The sequence below is a fragment of the Colias croceus genome, chromosome 27, assembly GCF_905220415.1.
Source record: "Colias croceus chromosome 27, ilColCroc2.1".
Taxonomy (NCBI): domain Eukaryota; kingdom Metazoa; phylum Arthropoda; class Insecta; order Lepidoptera; family Pieridae; genus Colias; species Colias croceus.
Genome location: NC_059563.1, coordinates 5,938,262 through 5,958,565, shown reverse-complemented (window position 1 = coordinate 5,958,565; position 20,304 = coordinate 5,938,262). Strand labels below are relative to the sequence as shown.

Genomic DNA, 20,304 nt, shown 5'->3' with positions numbered 1-20,304 from the left:
TATGATAATTAAATAGTCGATAACATACGTAACTCCCAAAAAGCATTAATAAACATAAATAAGCTGACGATAATCCCAAATATTGAGCAGCTGATCACAAATCTCATTAAGTATTTCGGAAGTTTCTCCCCATACTAGTTCAAAGGCATCCACAACATACACATACACAATTACACACTAAACAGAAGCAAACACAAACACCTACACACACTATACTGTGGTAACAGGTTGTTAGAAGTTAGGACGTAAACACATTGTCACAGTGAGTGTATTACGCTACGTGACGTCACACGTGTGGACACACGTCACACACACATGTATGACGCACACACACGTGTACAGCTGATCGTGGTCCTTTTCTATGAGGAGGGACGATTAGGGAAGTTTGGATTAGGGAAGTTTGGTTATGGTTGTCGTTTGATTTGGATGGTCTATGTAGGTTATAAGATGGTCGTATTTTGAATGTTCAAATCTGTAGACTCCTAGTATGTTGCAGTATCGAGTGTATGGCGTGGTAGGAAAAATGATTTATATAGTGCTCAAATGTTAGGTTACTATTAATATGCAATAAAAGTATACGAAAGATTGGAATTTACGTTGAGGACTGAAGAAAAAGGAATAAAGGCATAACAAGAATCCGAAATGATATTGCTTAGTGATCCATTAATATAATATCTCATGTCTCAAAATGATTGAATTTTATTTAGATTGACACATAATGAGTAGAACAAATTATAAACTGTTGCACAATAGAGATTAAACTACAGCCAATTAAAACTTCTAAGTATATAACAAAATGAACTTCCTAGATACTGCGCTAAGCAAAATAATAGACGTAGATATCTGGCACGTGCACAGAATATTTTCACTTGGCGTAGTAGTCGATTTAAATGTTGCCATTTTACCTAACGTTTCGAACACTTTCTGCAAACTAATCATTCTTTGCCACCATCATTATTCATTCCAATTCGCAGTATTACGGTATGCTTCATAATTTTCAAACAATTCATTGAAGTTCTATAGTTATTTGGTGGAATTAAAAAAAATTTCAGGATTAGGACCATTAAGGTACAAGTCCGAGACGGGCCGCAGACCGCAAACCGCAACAGCAAACTGCAAGCGACAACACTTGTTTCTATGAACATCTATGAATCGGTGCGCGTTGCGGCTGCAGGCAGCAGTGTCGCCGCGCTTAGAATCAATTTCATAGATGTTCATAGAAACAAGTGGTGTCGCTTGCAGTTTGCTGTTGCAGTTTGCGGTCTGCGGCCCGTCTCGGACTTGTACCTTTAAAATGGCCAAAACTGTCTGTGTCCCTAATACCTAGTAGGAAAAATATTGAGCTGATGATGTACAAGTAAAGATCTTCATGATATATAGCTAAAGCTAGGCATAACTCTTTAATACCCCTAATAAAATATAGCTATTTAAGCCATATTGCTCCAACGAGAATAACATAAACCCAGTAAAGAGACACCTACGCTCAGCCACCGCCTACCGGGAGACAAAGTAAAAATAGCACATAGAATACTTTCATTATACCAAGGGTAATTTACGTTACTCCTGATAAAAATAAACTCGGTGACGTCTGGACACGATTGTGTGTTGCGAATCTCTTGCAAAAATTTCTACGTATTTTCCTCGGTTTTGTCCTCGCAGAATTTCAATGTCTTGTTCAATTGTTTTGTAATGTTCGTGCTGATTGATTGAGTCTGGTTTTAATTGGCTGCTATTTTTATTCCTGGATTCCTGGTTTTACCTTTCTTTCCTTTTAACCTGGATAAGATGCGAAGTTTGTGCCAGTTTCTTGATATTTTTGCAGAAATAAAGTGGTTAAAAACAAGTGAATTGGTGTCGATCAAAGAAGATCAGTCCTATTTTATTACCTACCTATCCCATCTTATGTGATTAGTCATAAGATATTTCAGTAGATTTATAGAGCACGTAAGTAGTGCAATTATTAAATATCACTAAACATACCAGTTAAATAGACCAAAAGCAATCAATTAAGGTAACGAGTTCAGAGCCTAAATCTCTAACCCAATAACTTTTTGTCGGTAATCTTCAATCAAAACCACTCTACAATTATTCACTGGTCAATATTAACTAACGAAGACCCTAAAAACACGGCAATAGGTACTTCGTATTAGCAAAAACGTCTTACTCATTGCAATCTTCGAAAGATTCCACTGTATTGCTACGCGATTTTGCACCTAATGTTCTAATAGTTAAAGGTGAGTTCGCTTTGAACGTTTAAACATGCCAGGGCGATATTCCGAGGCCGCGGAACGGTGTCAGTGGGTCGCGGCGGGCCCTGAACTTGGAACGGGATACGTTATGTCATTTTAGCGGCCTTTTCTAGATTGCTTTTGGCCACCATTTTAGCGGCTTTTCGGGTTTCGTTTTAACAGCATTTTAGCGGCTTGACGTTTGATTTTAGCGGCATTTTAACGGCTTTGCAGGAAAAGTTTTTACCGCCTTTCAGAGTATTATTTTTAATCTTAGTTTTTTTAGGTATTTTTGCAACCTTGTTTCCTTTTTTCGAGATGCGTATGATCCTGTGTAATTAAAAGACCTTGTGAGCTTTTATTACATTTGCATGTTATGTTAATTTGATTCTTGTTTAACCTTAGTACGAAGACGCAAAGAAATTCACTAATGTTTTTGTCACGCAATGTCATGATTTCTCATTGCACATAGATTATATAATATTTCCTTTACACATAGGAGCCTTGAGTCCTTTTAAATTAAAAAAGTAGGTATATGAAAATGACCAAATATTTTATTGGAATAAGGACGTCTAGAACGTTCTACAAATGCGTAAACAATATGATTTAAAACTATGCTAAATTCACTACTAATACGCAATGTAGGTCGCGTCGAGGCGGCGACCTTGAAAATGTATTCATTTAGTGTTTTTTTTTTTTTTTTCACTTTGCTAAGTGGGTCAATTCTTTATACTATGTTTGGTTGTGAACGAAATTATTGCGTTGATTCTGTACAGAGGTTTGAGCTTTTCGTTATAATAATAATTTATGACGATATATCTGTGAAGTTTTTTGATACTAGTGGTAACTGGTAACGAAGGCATTTAGTAGTAGGCATTGGGTCCTATGGGGTATGAAACGGAAGATATTTTTAAGGAATACGAATAAAAAACAGTTGATAAATTTTATTAATTGTACATACCGTAGTATATACATGATACATCAATATTTAATGAAAAAGTTCTCCAAACATAGAGCCTAAAAAAGTGGTAGGTATTTATTATTAGGTCACTGTTTTAAACAACAACAAATTCAAAATATTTGCAATCTTTTCTTGGGAAACCGGAAAATATGTCGATTTTGAAGTGGTATATAATATTAAATATTAATATTGAAAAAAAATATTCGTTTATACGGAAACGGTAGGCCCAGATTCCGTAGAACATAGGAAATAACAATAAACTGTACATTTTAAAGTCCAAAACACATAAATTGACATCGTAAAATTTATCAGCGACGAAGGTTACTTATATGGGTATTAAGGTCGAAACGATAATATGTAAAACTTATGGAGTTTTCTGATAATTTTATGTTTTATATGTGCTTATTAACGAACTAGCAATGCCGTATTGCTCCGCTCCTATTGGTCTTAGCGTAGTGATATATAGCCTATAGTCTTCCTCGATAAATGATCTTTCGAACGGTGATATAATTTTTCAAATGGGCCTGAGATTAGCTAATTCAAACAAACAAACAGCTTCAGCTTTATAATATTTGTAAAGATTATCGCTCGAACGGTATAAGACCAAAATAAATCAAATATTAAATTGCGAAATTGACTGACTCATTGTAAAGCTGAAACTGGTGAGTCAATATTGATAAATTGCGGTATAGATACGCAAATGAGATATTGAAGAAATTATGATTAAAGGATGGAAAGGTTTATCAGAAATTATCTTGTCCAAGATAAAATACTTAGTAACTGAAAATTGTAATTTACCAATATTTTTCCTTAGTTATGTAAATAAAGTAAAAATCATGCTCAAATAAGATAAACTCATGAAATTATTGTATTGTCACTGATCCTTGATAAGTGTACAGAGTTTGAATTAAATCCGTCCGTTTAAAGTGGGTCAAAATCGAGTCTGTAGGAGCCGGTTACATACGTATACATATTGTGAAGTTAATAAAAAATTAGATGCACAATAGGAAATGTTATTTTCCTACAATTTCTTTGCTATTATATCTTTCAATAGTGTACCAAGTTCGAACCCATAACCTGTAAGTGAAATTTCGCAATCGAAATACCGGCAATAACCGGTTTTAACCGGTGCGAGAGTTTTGCTAACACGCAACCTTGGTACGCGATAAATCGGTAAAATCAATGTCAATTGTATGTTAAATTTTGATAACGTGCATCTTTGTTTTATCGTAAATTTTAAAATATTAGATAAGTAGGTAAATTATATAAATGTTAGTAAAAGATTCAAATATGTATTTCTGTTTGTGTTTAATGTATGCTGGTGTCATGTTTGGAGATTGAATTGAAATAGGCCACGTGAATAATATATTAGTCACTATCACTACATAGTATAAAACAAAGTCGCTTTCTCTGTCCCTATGTCCCTTTGTATGCTTAAATCTTTAAAACTAGGCAACGGATTTTGATGCGTTTTTTTTTCAATACATAGAGTGATTCAAGAGGAAGGTTTTAGTATATAATTTATTAGGTTTTAGGCAAAGCGGGCGAAGCCGCGGTCGGTTAGCTAGTTAGATATATAAGTAAATTTTTTGTTATAGATTCGTACATCCATAGATGTATAATTAATAATTATTAATTTATGTTCGTGTTGCATTGTGTTGGTGTCAAGTATGGAGATTTAAATAGGCCACGTAAAAATATATATTAGTTCGAAAATAAAATCAAATTTAATACGAACTTAAAGACAGGCAAAGTCGGGTTCCTAGTACATATTCATATATTCAATTGTACATAGAGATTATATTTTAGTTGGAAAGCAATTGCTTTCACTGATCCAAAATTATCAAGTAGATTTTAGGCATCGAAATGATTGCCAGTACCTATGCTCGCAGATGTATCATGTAATATACCTAGTATGCAGAATATTATCAAATTATCAGCTGTTGAGAAGGTTGTTCCTTGAAATTCTGAATAAGTATTATCTTGATTTCGTTACTGCATATCGCAGATATATTTTTTAATATTATCAATGAGATGTTTGAAATTAAAACTTTGGTGAAGACGATGATTTACAAAGACACATTTATAAAATACCGACATAAATTCCTCTATTTACTACGAAGTTATTAAAACAAGAGATTTAACCGCATTGTATCCATTTTAAAGCGTTTCACAGACAGTTAAATGGCGTTATAAACAGTCCACGAAATGATGAACCATCTCAATAATACCGTTTTAAAAATCCGCAATCGGCCAACTTGTTACCACGGGCTAAAGTTGCCAAAAAATTTCGCGTAACGGTTGACCCGCTTTTGTTTTTTCACACGAAACACGATTTTATTACAAGGTAATAAGAACGCCGGTTTTGGAGTAACGTGGGTAGGGTAGTGGAATGCGGTTTTAAGCTTTATTACGTTGTGATAGAGTCGGTTTTTAATTGTGTTTGAAAATTTTTATGTGGTATGGAGTGGGGGTTTATAAAATATTGTATTAGTTTATCGCTATTTTGATGATTTATTTCGACTTGTGTTAGTTAATTTTTGTTGAGCTAAATGTATTGTCTAATTATTGTTACTTATGACATGAAAAATAACTTTCGACTATATTCTGGTTGTAATAATTTAATATTTTTACGAACTGTTTAATTTTTTATAAGGTTAAAAATTTGTCTTGATCTTCAAATTTCATCATCGTTTAAGTAATAGTTTTGATTTTTTTTAATTACATATGTATTATAATTTTAAAACGGAAATTATTCAGCCTTGTGTAAAGTAAAAGATTTCTAAAGGTTATGAGAAATAATTCCTTCATCCTTGTTTTAAAAATTACTTGTTGAAATTCCAATAAAATTTACAAATTAAAACTTACATTTCATCTAATTAACTGAATTTAGTATTGAAATGTTAAAAAAAGATGCATCCAAAACATATCCGCTAGCACCTCTGCTTAACCCAGTGATCGTCCAAGAACACCGCATTGAATGATAACAATACATTTTAAACTCTACAAATAAGGGATTAAGGTACATCTTAGTTTGCAGTGACACAACCTTCTGTAGATTATAACCTAGTCGCTATCATATTCAGGGTTAGAAGGAATAAATAAATTATAATAAGTCTTGTTGTACTCATTTTACGGTCGATTTTCGTGTGAAATAACAAGTAATTCCTTGAGTAATGTGCATATTAATTTTTTTATTGTATGTACATCGTTTGAATTTTGATATATTTTTTTAATAGTGATTATCGCAATCGCAAGGGCTTGATAGAATTGTGAGTTTAAAGAGCGTTTTTCAATGCCATGTACTTAAGATTTTTTTTTATTACATATACCTATAACCGCGTTAGAATATTGATCGAGTAATTTAGGTTACCAATTAAATAATATAGGTAAATTTTAGATTTTGGCACATGTAATGTACAATTTTACGCATCATATTAATTATGCTATGATTATTTGACTCAAATAAAAACAACAATGAAATAGTCTGGTAATGTAATTTACTACAAAAAATCCTAATTGTTTTGTAATTAAACATTATTATTGTCTCTTATCACTAAAACTATAACATATTTTGATAGTCTAATACAAAACATACATATAAACATTCAGGAAGTATGTTTGTGGCCAAGGTTGATAGGTTTTACTGTGCGGTTGGTTGCTAGGCGAAACATCGTTAGATAAAAAATTGATGTCAATACGTTGTACTGATTTTAAACGCGATTTAATCATTATTTTTATGGTATGAGAGAGAAAGATACAGGAAAGTGTTGAAATTTAAATTGCACACAACACATGTTATTAATTCCACCTTAAATGAATATGTTATTTAAGGGCCCATTTTACAATAGTTGGTTAAAATTTATCCGTTCAATAAAGTATTACACGAACATTTTAAAAATGTCACCTGTAACTGTCGAATACGGACAATTAGAATACATTTTTGAAATGGTTTTAACCAACGATTGAAAAATCAGCCCTAAATGAATTTGATATAAATCAACGAATATATAATTAAAAATATCTATAATATCAATTATCTTCAAAATAATATTCCCACTGCAAGGCCATAAAAGTCTTTATCATAATATTCCATCTGACCAGCATTTTGCATTAAATATTTTATCAAATATTGTTCAGTTTGTTTTTATTACACTAAGAGATTATATACTTGTCCATTTCTATAAGTTTATATGTTTACACGTTATCCATTGCCCAATATTCAAATCAAAATCAAAATAGATCTGTAATATTAACTTAAAATTATATTCTGTTGCCGTATCCTGTTCTTAAAAATAACTAAAATTTGAGTTGTCTCTTCCAGGCGGTCGACTGGTGGTCGGTAGGCGTGCTCACATACGAGCTGCTGACCGGGGCGTCTCCGTTCACGGTCGAAGGAGAGAAGAACACACAGCAAGAAATCACAAAGCGGATAGTTAGGTGTAGTTACCCCGTGCCGAATGACGTCAGTCCCGAGGTGCAGGACTTTATAAAGAAGTGAGTAATAAGTAAAGTAGTGTTTCTAATGAGTATGTAGTTAACGGAGAAGTAGTAAGAGATCAGGACTTTATTAAAAAGTGAGTCTTGTCTCTACAGACGCAAAAAATGTCAAATCGTTTCAAAAAAATTATTAACCTAACCACAACAAAAATCTTGATATATTTGGTGATTCTTTTTTTGTTAAATTGAAGTGTGTTATCATAAAAATGTAATCTATTTTTTCAGATTATTAGTAAAAGATCCACGGAGACGTTTGGGCGGCGGTGAAGATGATGCAGAAGAACTTAAAAGACATCCATTCTTTAAGGTAATTATAAGTTTTATAAATCAAAAACTTCACTGACAAACTCACGTATAGAATAAACATTCTACTAGCTGAACAGCAAGTGAACTGTCAAACTCGTAAATTTTAAACAGCCTTAAGTTTTTCCTTCGTAAGATACAATTTTCTGACAACGAACACAACAAAACAAGAACTATCGAAATGTCCGATGCCATCACCAAGTGAAATAGCCATTTTTATATATAGTATAAGAAATAACACGCGAGGCCGGGTTAAATATTAGTTTGAATGTAATAAGAATGTACTGCGATTCTACATAGCTACCTAATTGATGTAGGTAGTTGATAACAAAACGCAGCAAGTCAACGACTGTCAGCAAAGTGAGGGTAGTTGGGTCAAACGTCGTATAAACAACGCCCGAGCCCCTAGACACGATTCGTACGAATGCGCCACGAGTCAAAGGAAAGTGGCTTTTTATAGTATTTGACAGCTAAGCATGTTCAGACATGAAATAATGACAACTATTTGTCCACAAAAATTTTAAATCAAAAGTTACGTCTAACAATAGATAATTGGTTAATCTTTCAGAATTTGGACTGGGAAGCGGTATCCCGTCGCGAAGTGCCCGCCCCGTTTGTACCGGCGCTGTCGCACGCGGCGGACACGAGCAACTTCGCGGGCGAGTTCACGCGCATGCGGCCCACGTACTCGCCCGCACACGCGCCCAAACATCACGACAAGCTGTTCCTTGGTGAGTGTCGAGTTCACGCGCATGCGGCCCACGTACTCGCCCGCACACGCGCCCAAACATCACGACAAGCTGTTCCTTGGTGAGTGTCGAGTTCACGCGCATGCGGCCCACGTACTCGCCCGCACACGCGCCCAAACATCACGACAAGCTGTTCCTTGGTGAGTGTCGAGTTCACGCGCATGCGGCCCACGTACTCGCCCGCACACGCGCCCAAACATCACGACAAGCTGTTCCTGGGTGAGTGTCGAGTGGAATAGATGCTCTGGGCAACGGATCTTGTATGTTTCATAGGTTGAAACTCGAGGAAAAAGCGATGTTACTAGGAAATCATAAGATAACATGGTGTAGGATAGCTGGTCCCATAGGTTTTATAGGTCAAAACACAAGGAAAAGGCGAAATTACTAAGAAAACATAGGCATGAGCACAACGAAGTGCTACTCCCAGGTAAGGAAGGTAAAAAGACCTTTCACAGGTCGAAATGACGTTTAACAGGCCGAAACACAAGGAAAAGGCGAAATTACCACGAAATTTCGCGAAAAGCTACTTTTAGGTATGTATCCTGCCTATATTATAGCTCCTTCCCCATAAAACCTTGTTTGGTAAACAGTATCTCGTCACGAAGTGCCCGCGCTTTCGCAAAAGAAAGAAAAACATCACTTCAAGATTTTTATAAACAAACACTGTATCTGCACAAACACATCATAAAATGTGTTAGTTTTCTTAAAAAATGCAATATGTGGTACTAAATTATTTAAAACCTCCCAAAATAGACAAACGAATTTAAATCACAACAGGAAACAAAAGCTAAAACTAGCATTCCGATTTGTTCAACAACTTAATATTATCCAAAGTACTTTTTTCGTTACTAAATAATGAGGGTATATCTAAAAAATCTTCTATTTCTATTACAGGCTATTCGTACGTAGCGCCAAGCATTTTATTCTCGGAGAATGTGATCTCTGATCAGATATGGATGCAGGCGACGGGACAAAAACATGACAAACTTAAGGGATGGGTTGCTAAGGTAAATAAATGTTTCATGTTTATTAATAGTTGTTTTATATGAGACTAGCGGTCCACCCCGGCTTTGACCGTGGTACATGTTTATGTTCACTTTCCATCCTCATACTTCAAGGAATATTATAAAAAAAGAATTATCGAAATCGGTCCACCCGTTCACACGTGATGCCGTGACCAAGGAAAACTTTTGACCAAGGTTCATTTTTTATAGATTATTGTAATGCTTTTAAAATTAATTGAAAACATTATATAGTCATTAAAAAGTTAATTTTTGTGTCCTTTTACTTAATCCTTCTATGTCGAGATTAAATCATGTAGAAAAATATATATATATTTAATATAATATAAAATTTGACTATACGTTTACTCGCGTTATTGGTCCTTCGAGCCGGATTTTATTTTATATCTAGTTCTGATCGTTAGTTATTTTTTATTTGTTTTTTGATACGTGCCGGCGAGCAAATAATATCTTATTATTCCGTGTTTACAGGCTTTTAATTACTTCTAAAGCAAAAATTTCTTAAATTTTGTGCCTTTCAGCAAGTTTTTTCATTTGCATTCATTTCTGCTGTGTTAAACATAACTTTGAAAGCATTTTTTTTACGACAAAAACTTATTTATACATGTTATTTCGCAGGATTCGCCGTTCTTCCAAAAGTACGCTGTAGATCTAAGCACGCCGCTCCTCGGTGACGGCTCGTATGCGGTCTGCAGAAAGTGCATACACAGACAGACGGGGAAAGAATATGCTGTTAAGGTAATTATTTTGTTTATTTATAGATTTTATGTTTGGGGAAATGATTATTTTTTAGGAAATCCTAAGATTGCGTAAAGTTCGTACGTTGGGCAGTTGCGAAGACAAAATAACGTTAGTTTGGTCAATATGTAAAAAATACATCAATATATTAGTCTAGGAAACAGATAATGAATACATAACAGTGAAGAATTTGTACTAAATTCCATATTATCTTGATTTTGAATAAAATTGAACGAATTTGATTGAAATAATAATAATAAGATTACTCTATATTCGACTTTCTAATAACTATTACTAAGTCTATATTCTATTTTGTTTGTCGATATGTATATGTAACAAAATCAGTCAATAAGGATGTTGACTAAGGGTGTCGGTCAAAACCCTTATCGACTAATTTTATCTGATAAAATCAGTTAATAAGGTTATTGACCGACACCCTCAGTCAATAACCTTATTGACTGATTTTCCCGGTCAATAAGGTTAAGGGTATTGACTGGTTAAGGGTTTTGACTGTAACATATATACATAAATCAAGGATCAAAATTAAGAGCAACAGCTTGTACATTAGCTACGTTTAATTTTTTAAAAACCTTCAAAATGTATAAAAACTGAAGTTAATAATTATTATAATTTCCAGATAATATCCACACAAAAGAAGGACGTTAAACAGGAAATAGAACTGCTCAAAGCGTGTCAAGGGTCACCGTACATCATCACACTGCACGAGGTGTTCCAGGACACTGTAAGTATTGTTGAAATTAATACTATTTAGTATGATCTTGTATAACTGTGTATTATAGTCGAGCCAATTTAATAGGCAACATTTGACAGTTTAACAAAATTCAACAACATAACCTAGTAACGACGACATAGAATAACATGATATTTCGTTTTGTTAGAACTGCACATTTGCTTAACTTTTTTCAATTACGATTACATATTTATAATAATAATGACCGATAGAAGTTATTTTAAGATTTCATTTTACTGATAAACCATCCTAAACATAATAAACAATTTCTGAATTGAAGAACTGACGTCGCTACAATTTTGTGTCAATAAACCTTTTTTCTTTTTAAATACTAGAGACGTTACTCTAAAAATCGAAATCTGACATCTAGAATCGAATACATTGATTACTTGTGAATAAAAATCATCATTTAAATTAATAAATTCGATTGACAAATGTTTCAAATCCGTATCGATTAATTCACTTTAATCGATGTTTTTAAGCAGGTTACCTCTCTTCGAAGATAAAATTGATAGACGTCAAATGTTGCCTATTAAATTGGCTCGATTATAATGCATGAAATCTATAATATAAAAATGAATCCTAAAATGTGTTGGTAAGCGCATAACTTGAGAACGGCTAAACCGATTTCGTTAATTCTTTTTTTATTATATTCCTTGAAGTACGAGGATAGTTCTTATGTAGAGAAAACGTAAATATGTACCACGGGCGAAGCCGGGGCGGACTGCTAGTCTTTCAATAAAATTTCTTTCGCTGAATGCGATGGCCAGGGTGTCATTGCTTATGCGTATGTCGAATTGTGGTTTTATATAATTTAATGTGTTTGCGTATTTTTTTGTGAATTGTAAAATATGTTCAAGAAATTATTTATGACGATGATGTGGAAGTTAGATATTTATGTAAAATTTGTTAATCGTTGAATCTTTAAATCAAATGAAAATCGAACTAGACTGATGATGTTCTTGTTGATGATTTGGGTGATTTTTAATGATGATGATGTTTATGGTGATGATAATGAAATTGATGATGATATTGGAGAGCTTGGTGATTACGGTGATGTTTAATTATAAATAAATAAATATTTCAGGACAATTTTCACACACGGCACGATCTGATCCCATACTAAGCTTTCGCTTGTGTTATGGAAACCAGATGGCTGATAAACATACATAAATATATAATTTTAAATAAATACTTAATATATAGATAATAAACACCCAGACACAGAGCAAACATCTATGTTCATCACACAAATATTTGCCCCGGGTGGGAATCGAACCCACGACCTCTGGCTTAGAAGGCAGGGCCACTACCAACCAAGCCAACCGGTCAGTCAATTATGTTATTGTTACAATAATGTTTCTGTTATTGTTACAGGCGTTCACATACATAGTGACAGAACTGGCTAGTGGCGGGGAACTGGCCTCACAACTGGGCACAGTCGGTGAGCGAGTAGCTCGCCGGTTACTGGCTCAATTAGCTCTCGCTGTAGCGCACATGCATGCACGTCGGGTCGTGCACAGGGACATCAAGCCGGAGGTGAGTGTCAGAAGTGAAACTGCTTTGCTATTCAAAGATAACAAAATGGTCGCCTTACAGCAAGACGTGATGGTATTGCCGTGAGCATGAAGTTTTACTCTCAACGGGCATAAAGAAGTTTTGAGATGTGTAAGATGGTAAAATAAGAAAAGAAAAAGAGTGTGTGTACTTATGTACACGCGTTAGAAGTTATACTTATTTGACGTATGGAAAAAATACTAGATATATACAACTTGAACATCAATTTTCAAACCACCTAGAACTAACTTCTTTTTGTTAAATTTAGGTGTCGGTGTGCGCGCGCATCGTAAAAATTCACTCTCATCACTTTTCTCCATCGCGCCAAAACAAGTATAACTTCAATAATAATATTAGTAAAAATGTAGATGATAAGACAGAAGGAGAAGAAAAAATTAAATGCAAAAAAAGTAATGATCATACGATCAAAAACTATTGTACAAATTCAACAACACAATTGGCGTGGTAGTTTTAAATGTGGTCTTATTTTAAACAAAGTTGATGATGATTTTTAACTAAAATAAACTTTCCAGAACATTCTCCTAACGACGTCCCGTCTGAACGAGGCTAAAGTGAAAGTTGTCGACTTTGGTTTCGCGCGTCGTCTGCCCGAAAGTGAAGAGCGGCAACGGATGATGACACCGTGCTTTAGGTAATTTGGATCTATTTGGACATATTTTTTTGTTTAGTTCTGACTATTTGAAAGCGGTTTTTAGTTTTAAAAAAAATATATTTTAACTAGCTTACCGCCCGCGGCTTCGCCCACTTTCTCTAAAACGATTTGAGATTTAAACTATCCTATCTCTCAAGTTGGATCGAACTGCATATGGTGTGCGAATTTTATTATAATCGGTTGAGTGGTTTAGGAGTCCATTGCATTTACAACAAAAAAAAAATCGAAATTAATAGTTTGTTTACGTATCAAAAAAGCTTATTCCTAAAAAGATTATATTTTATTTTTTTTAGTTTACCGTACGCCGCGCCTGAAGTCGTATCTTGCGTACGCGGCACCGGCTCGGGCTACGGGCCCGAGTGTGATATGTGGAGTTTGGGCGTTATTTTTGTGAGTATTTGTTGTAAAAATTGGGAAAAAATTATAAAAAAAATGAAGAAAAAAAAATTTTTTTTTGAGAGGGGGTAGTTTGTATATTTGCGAAGTTTGTGTTTAAGCGTGTTTAAGCTTACTGTGCCTATTTATAGTACATTGAAATGCATTCTGCAGCAGATATTATGATCGCGGTTGAATTTATTATTTATTTCATCATCATCAGCCCATATACGTTCCCACTGCTGGGACACGGGCCTCCTATGAGGGTACAGGCCATAATCCACCGCGCTGGCCAAGTGCGTGTTGGCGGATGACACATGTCGTCGAACTTTTTAATTCTTCTACATGTCAAATTTTAAAATCAATTTATTTCCTGCGCGCTCGTCTGGTCTCGAACGCCGGACTTATCGATTCGAAGTCCGAGGTCCACTGAGCCACCACTGCTCTTAGAAATCTTATAAAATTCACTTCACGCAAAACGTTGATCAAAATAAATTATTTTTTTTCCACTCAACGAAAAGCTGCAAACATATTGCTTAGCTAAATATCTATTTAGATATTCTATTAGGCTAAGCAATATGTATGTAGCATTTTTATGATAAAAGATTAGTTTTATAACAACTTTCTAATATATTTCCAGTACTGTATGCTGTGCGGCAAAGCGCCATTCGCGCCGAGCTCTCGCAAGGAGCCCGTCACGTCGCTCATGGACAGGATTCGAACCGGCACCTTCTCTATGGACGGTCAGTGTTTTTTTGTTTGTCTCTATAAAATAAATTATAATTGAATTGTACAAAAAAAATTGAACACGAAACATTTAGTGGTCCTTCGAGCCGGATCTGTGCCGCTCAAAAATTTAGTTCTCCTTTTTGTTTAAAATAAGTTCTTTAGTTTTCAGTAATTATCAGTTTAATCATGTTTGTCTTTGAAAAAGTCAAACCATTTAAACGAAATAGCAATATTTTCAGTTTTATAGACATTATTTTCGTTTTATTGTTGGTGATGATGATGAATTTTTTAATTTTTTGCGTATTTACGAAATTGAATTGCCACTATCCTCGAAATTAATATATATGTATTTATCAATACATCTTTAGGCGCGGGCTGGTCGACAGTATCCGTTGACAACAAGCGCATAGGTCGCGCGTTTTTTTTCTGTTTTTTTTTTCTAAAAAATTGTTTTATTGATGATGATGATGTTGATGATGATATGTAAATGTTTGATGATAAATAAATGTATTTTCCAATTTCCAGGCGCGGGCTGGGCCACAGTATCAGCGGACAGCAAGCGCATAGTACGCGCATTGCTCTGCGTACGCGCAGCCGAGCGGATGGGCGTGCGGGCGTTGCTGCAGGCGCTCGGTGTTAACGAGCCCGATGCAGACGGGGCACAGGGCTTCCGGCTCGCGGTGAGTGGGGGGAGGGGGGGGGGAGGGGGAGGGTAGAGGGAGTGTTGGGATTTGGTAATATTTCCAATAAAACTTCTTCTTTACAACCAATGTTTTTAATAAAAGTTAAACGCATACATTACAATACACAGAGCAACCGAGAAAAAGACAGATAGCGCACCAAGTGTCAAAAACGAGAAACTCAAACATTTACAAAGACAATTTGTACCATAGCGTTCACAGATACACCTATAAACTACATTATAAATTTATACTCAATAGGGAGTATATGTATTGACGTTTCAAAAGTGCTCCTCGAAGAAGTCTAATTGAATAAATAAATGTTTGAGTTTGAGTGGGGGGAGGTAGAGATTGGGAGAGGTATAGTGTGAAAGACAGAAACAACGAGATAAATAGGTTTAAGAAGATAGAGGGGTGGGGAGAGGAGAGAAAATGCAGAAACACTGATAATGGCTACAAATAAATGTCTTCAAAAAATTAGAATTGTTACAGTTTTTTTGTTATGTTTAAAAGTATTAAAGTTACTTGATTATAGTCCATCCGTAATAAATACGCCTTTTGGGTTGATAAACTAACCTCTAAATAATTATTAATCTATTTGTATTTTTAACAATTGCTTTTCTCTCACAGGACATGACCAAAGCTGATCTCTACAAGCGCAGAAATAAGAACAAGCAGAGAAAGTCGAGTACATCCGAGCCGGTTGAAACCGCCACAGAGCCAGAAGAAACCAGAGAGAACAGTCTTCTAGAAACCATAAACAACCTCAAGAACAGAATGAACAAGAATTCCATAGAGAACGATGTGGAACTCATAAAAGCGAACACGCAAGACACGCCGGTCAACGAAACGGCTGAACCCACCTTCGATGACTCGAGCGATGAAGTACCCTCAGTCAAACCGGTAGAAAAGACCTACTCTAAACCTAAATCTAAACTAGATGACTACATCTACATTGAAAGCAGTCAAGGCTTAGAAGACACAGAAGTGGCGTTCCCTAAAACGACGCGCAGGAAAGTATCCCAATCTCCCGTGCCGAGGAAACGAAGAAAAATCGAAGGCAAAAAGGAGGGAATGGAACTACGTAGCCGTGTAGAAACACCAGAGAAACGTGGAAGAGGAAGACCTAGGAAAGTTCCAGAAGGAACGCAAAAAGAGTCGATAGAGAATGAAAAGAGAGTGACAAGGAAACGCAGACACGAAGAGATGACGAAACCTGTACTAAGGGAGAAGGGACAGAACGGCAGACAGAGTAAAAGCAATGAAAGTGTCAGAAAAGTTGTCAAAGTGAAAAGGAATAGGAAACCTTCGCCAGAAAAAGTAGACGATAACGTCAGAATGACCAGATCGAGGCGTAGGCGTTTAGAAATTAGTCTGTCGCCATCAGAAGTTAAAAATGTCGTCCCAACTCTATCCATAGAGTCAGATCGTCGAGTCAATTCCATAGAGAGCAGTAAATCTGCCAGAAACAAGAGAGCCAATAAGAGTAACGGTAAAGCCAAGGCAACGAACGCCAAGGCCAAACCGAAGGTTAACGGAAAAACGGTGAAAAACAACAAGAAAAACGCGAAAAACGTGACAGTGAAAGTGACGGCGCCCGTGCGTACGCGCACCCGCGCCAACCGCAGGTGAAAACTAATTATTCGTTCCTACCCGCAGTATGAAAAATGTCGTTAAAATATCGTTTTTCCACCCCCATAGACTGTTTACGATTCGTAGTTAATTCCAGCGTTCGAAAAAATTCCAAAAAAATCGATAAAAAATTCGAAAAAAAATATAGTGACGCAACACGGACGCTTGCTCATCGTTTAGTTTAAAGTTATTTATTTAAAAAAACAATTCTTTCTTAAGTTATTCTAACGCCTAGTTGGAGTGTGCGATGGACAAGTGTTTTCTTTTTTTTCTTCTTGTAATTTTTATTTAATGTTACTATTAATTTAAGGTCCCGTTTTCCCAAAATTACCATTAGATTTAATTCTTTGTTAATATGTATTCTGAATAGACAATTATTATTATTAATAAATAATTATTATTGTAATTAGGTAAGGTTGATGTGTGTTTGCGCACTTAATAGTTAAATTGGTTATGTTTTATTTACATCCCCTATGTATTTGGTGAAATATACAGTAATTGATTATACCCAATGTGCCTTCGTGTTTGTTTATATCAATTTATCATAGATAATCTCTTTTTTTTCTTTTTTAAAATAAAATATAACTTGATGAATGCGACAGATAAAAAATATCATTAAAAAGAACCAATTAATTGCTAATACTATCAAGTATTATTACAAATATTATACATATATGGATTATTATCATTAATATGTATTGAGAACAACAAATATATAAAAACTATCGCAAGAATCAAGTATTCCAATACTACATTCTATCTGTCTGTTCATTCAACCTTATTAAAATCGATTACTGAATATTTTACCAATCTGTTGATAAATAAATAGATGAAAAAAATATTAGAATTGTTATGCTCTATAGTACTATGACATGTATCTATATTAACTTGTTCTAGAAAAAAAAAGTTTAAAATTCCATTTTTACATTTCTTTCCCATCATATTATAAGTGAAAAGGTGTATATAATGAAATGTGGCTAATTGGCCACATTCTACATCAGTTGTCTCTTTCGCTCACGATAGTTGAATCATGCCATCTCACTTTCACGTCTAATCGTGTGTGCGTTAGTGTGCCGTTATCTACACCTTTTTATTTTTACTTATAATATTCATTTTCTTTCGAGCATAATAATTTATTTTACAATCAAAATTTTTCACAAACAGTTACAGATCTCGGTATAATGTTGTATATGTATATTCGTTTGAAATATTTAGTGTAATAGATATAAATTTGTAAATGAGTTTTCGTGTTTTTTTGATTTTATTCCCTTTAAAATTGCACTAATTGTAAATGAATCGAACATTTTGACATGGCTTTGCGTTTAAAAATCATCTTTAAACTGTTGTGGTTTGTATGTTGTTAATATTACATAGTGCGATTTAAAAGGTAATTCTATCACATATTTCTCTTCCAAAAAATATATATTTTGTGTATGGTCGAAGTGCCAAAGCGTGCTTGAATTGTTGAATTTTTAGCAAATACGCGTTTTTAATACACAATTATAAATAATTATCACAATGAATTATTGTTCTCCACGTATTTTTTTTTCTTAGATTTTTTTTTTTGTTGTAAGCGCTTTTACCAAAAACGTTTGTTTTGATTGTAAATACGTTAGAATTAGTACAAAAATCGGTGGAAGATTATCATTATTAATGTATGTGTTTATAATAATATGCAGGAACGCCGCTTCTTCAAGTCTAGAGGCATATCAATGATTTTGCACTTATATATATTACGTATCGTAGACTTGTGTTAATCTGTTCAGAGCTTATTTGAAATTTGTGATGAGAATAAAAATAATCTGTTTCAATTTTTTATATTTAAATTTGGCGGGCTGCTTGCTGTCAAATGTCAAATTAACTTTTTTTATCGCTGATTTTTTTTTCTTTAAATTCACAGCAAGCGGCAAAGCTGATCGGGAATGTTGTAAATCATTGAGAGTTTAAAATAAAATTATAAACGATTCGCAATTTATCAAAACTGATGTAATTCTTCACCAATCAATGTATTTCGAGTGTGAAACTCGTGTTTTGTGTTCTTAGGCAATAATTTCGTTACTTTCGTGTACAACGCAACCTTATTTAGTAGTCGAATAACATCTTGATGTGTTTAAAACGAAATGTAATGTATTTTTCAATGTACCAAGTCGAAGATACATACATTCAAATTTTTTGGGAAATTGTAAATTTCCGAATGCTTGATATGAAATAAGCTACGTCATTTGAAGTGCACTTAATGGATTGAACCAAAAAAGATTATATAATTTTATAAAGTGTTAGAAGTTATTATTGAAGAGTCGGCGATTAAATAAATGTTTTTGTAAACACGAATGCCGGCTGGAGATATTGGATTGTAATAAATATACCATTTTAACATTTTACATTGTTTTATTTTCCTATTATTTGTGATCAAACCGAGGTGTAACTTAATGAAAAAGAAAAATGATATCTGGAAAAAACGATGACACAAGGTGGTCTAACACAAAAATTGTGTAGTAAATTTAATAATTAAAATCGAATATTTTCAAATACAGCCTTTTGGGACTTTAAATAATAAAGCATGCTGTGTACCATATTATTTTGTTAGTGGCTGTACTCAGGGGTTATATTTATACTGCATAAACATTTTTTCAGTCAACCATTTTATTTAACCATACCTACAATGGACATAATTTGCTCAGTACTGATGCTTTTTCGTTGAGATGGACGGCATTAGTAGTCTAAAGAAAATGGTTTCTCTATTTTATTCCTAATACCTAAAACTAGCATTTTATTATTATCTTTGCTACAACAAATACAATTTTTACTCATCTATAAGTCTCGTCAAGTAAAAAGAACGCTGACGGTTAAGCTGCGCATTGGCGATTTATCGGTCTATTTGGTGTTATGAGGTGGTATAAGAATAACAAATAGGTACTTGAGAAGCCACGACTCGCGAGCCTAGTTCAAAAATAAAATAATCGGCACATAGCTTTCGTGCAAAACTCGATCCATGAGCAAACACACCCCATCACTTTCATCCAGCGTTCTTTTTACGTGACGCGTACTGTACCTACTTAGGTTTTTCATTTTTGAAGTGAAAACTTCTTTAGCGGCGTTGGGTATAAAATCTTAAACTCGCGTCAGGACACGTGGCCTGATCGAAAAAGCGTAAGACGGATACCATTCCAAAATATCAAACATGCTGAACGTTAATAATCAAGTTTTCACTTCTGCCGGCACTCCCGGAGTGCAACCCGCCTTTTTTTTAATGATGTTTCATGCACATTATGCTCATGATGTGTGTTTGCGTACATAATACATCGGCGGCGAGTAACAACCAGCTATTATAGCTAGCAATTATTTATGCCTAAAGTTGACTTCACGCTATCACGCTAAGACCAACAAGAGCGAAGCAATGCGGGTG

General features: G+C 34.5%; 1 protein-coding gene across 1 annotated transcript in view; it reads left to right on the top strand.

Annotated features, from left to right (window-relative positions):
* The window catches only part of LOC123703751 (ribosomal protein S6 kinase alpha-5-like), a 103,938-nt gene extending 84,661 nt beyond the window's left edge, over positions 1-19,277 (top strand). The window contains exons 7-18 of the mRNA XM_045651866.1: positions 7,514-7,686; positions 7,915-7,996; positions 8,561-8,723; positions 9,636-9,748; positions 10,382-10,501; positions 11,139-11,243; positions 12,630-12,791; positions 13,343-13,461; positions 13,776-13,872; positions 14,498-14,600; positions 15,112-15,266; positions 15,897-19,277. Of these exons, the coding sequence (XP_045507822.1) occupies positions 7,514-7,686; positions 7,915-7,996; positions 8,561-8,723; positions 9,636-9,748; positions 10,382-10,501; positions 11,139-11,243; positions 12,630-12,791; positions 13,343-13,461; positions 13,776-13,872; positions 14,498-14,600; positions 15,112-15,266; positions 15,897-16,898 (2,394 nt within the window). The 3' untranslated portion in view covers positions 16,899-19,277. The remainder of the gene's footprint in view (positions 1-7,513; positions 7,687-7,914; positions 7,997-8,560; positions 8,724-9,635; positions 9,749-10,381; positions 10,502-11,138; positions 11,244-12,629; positions 12,792-13,342; positions 13,462-13,775; positions 13,873-14,497; positions 14,601-15,111; positions 15,267-15,896) is intronic.
* Positions 19,278-20,304: the final 1,027 nt, after the last annotated feature.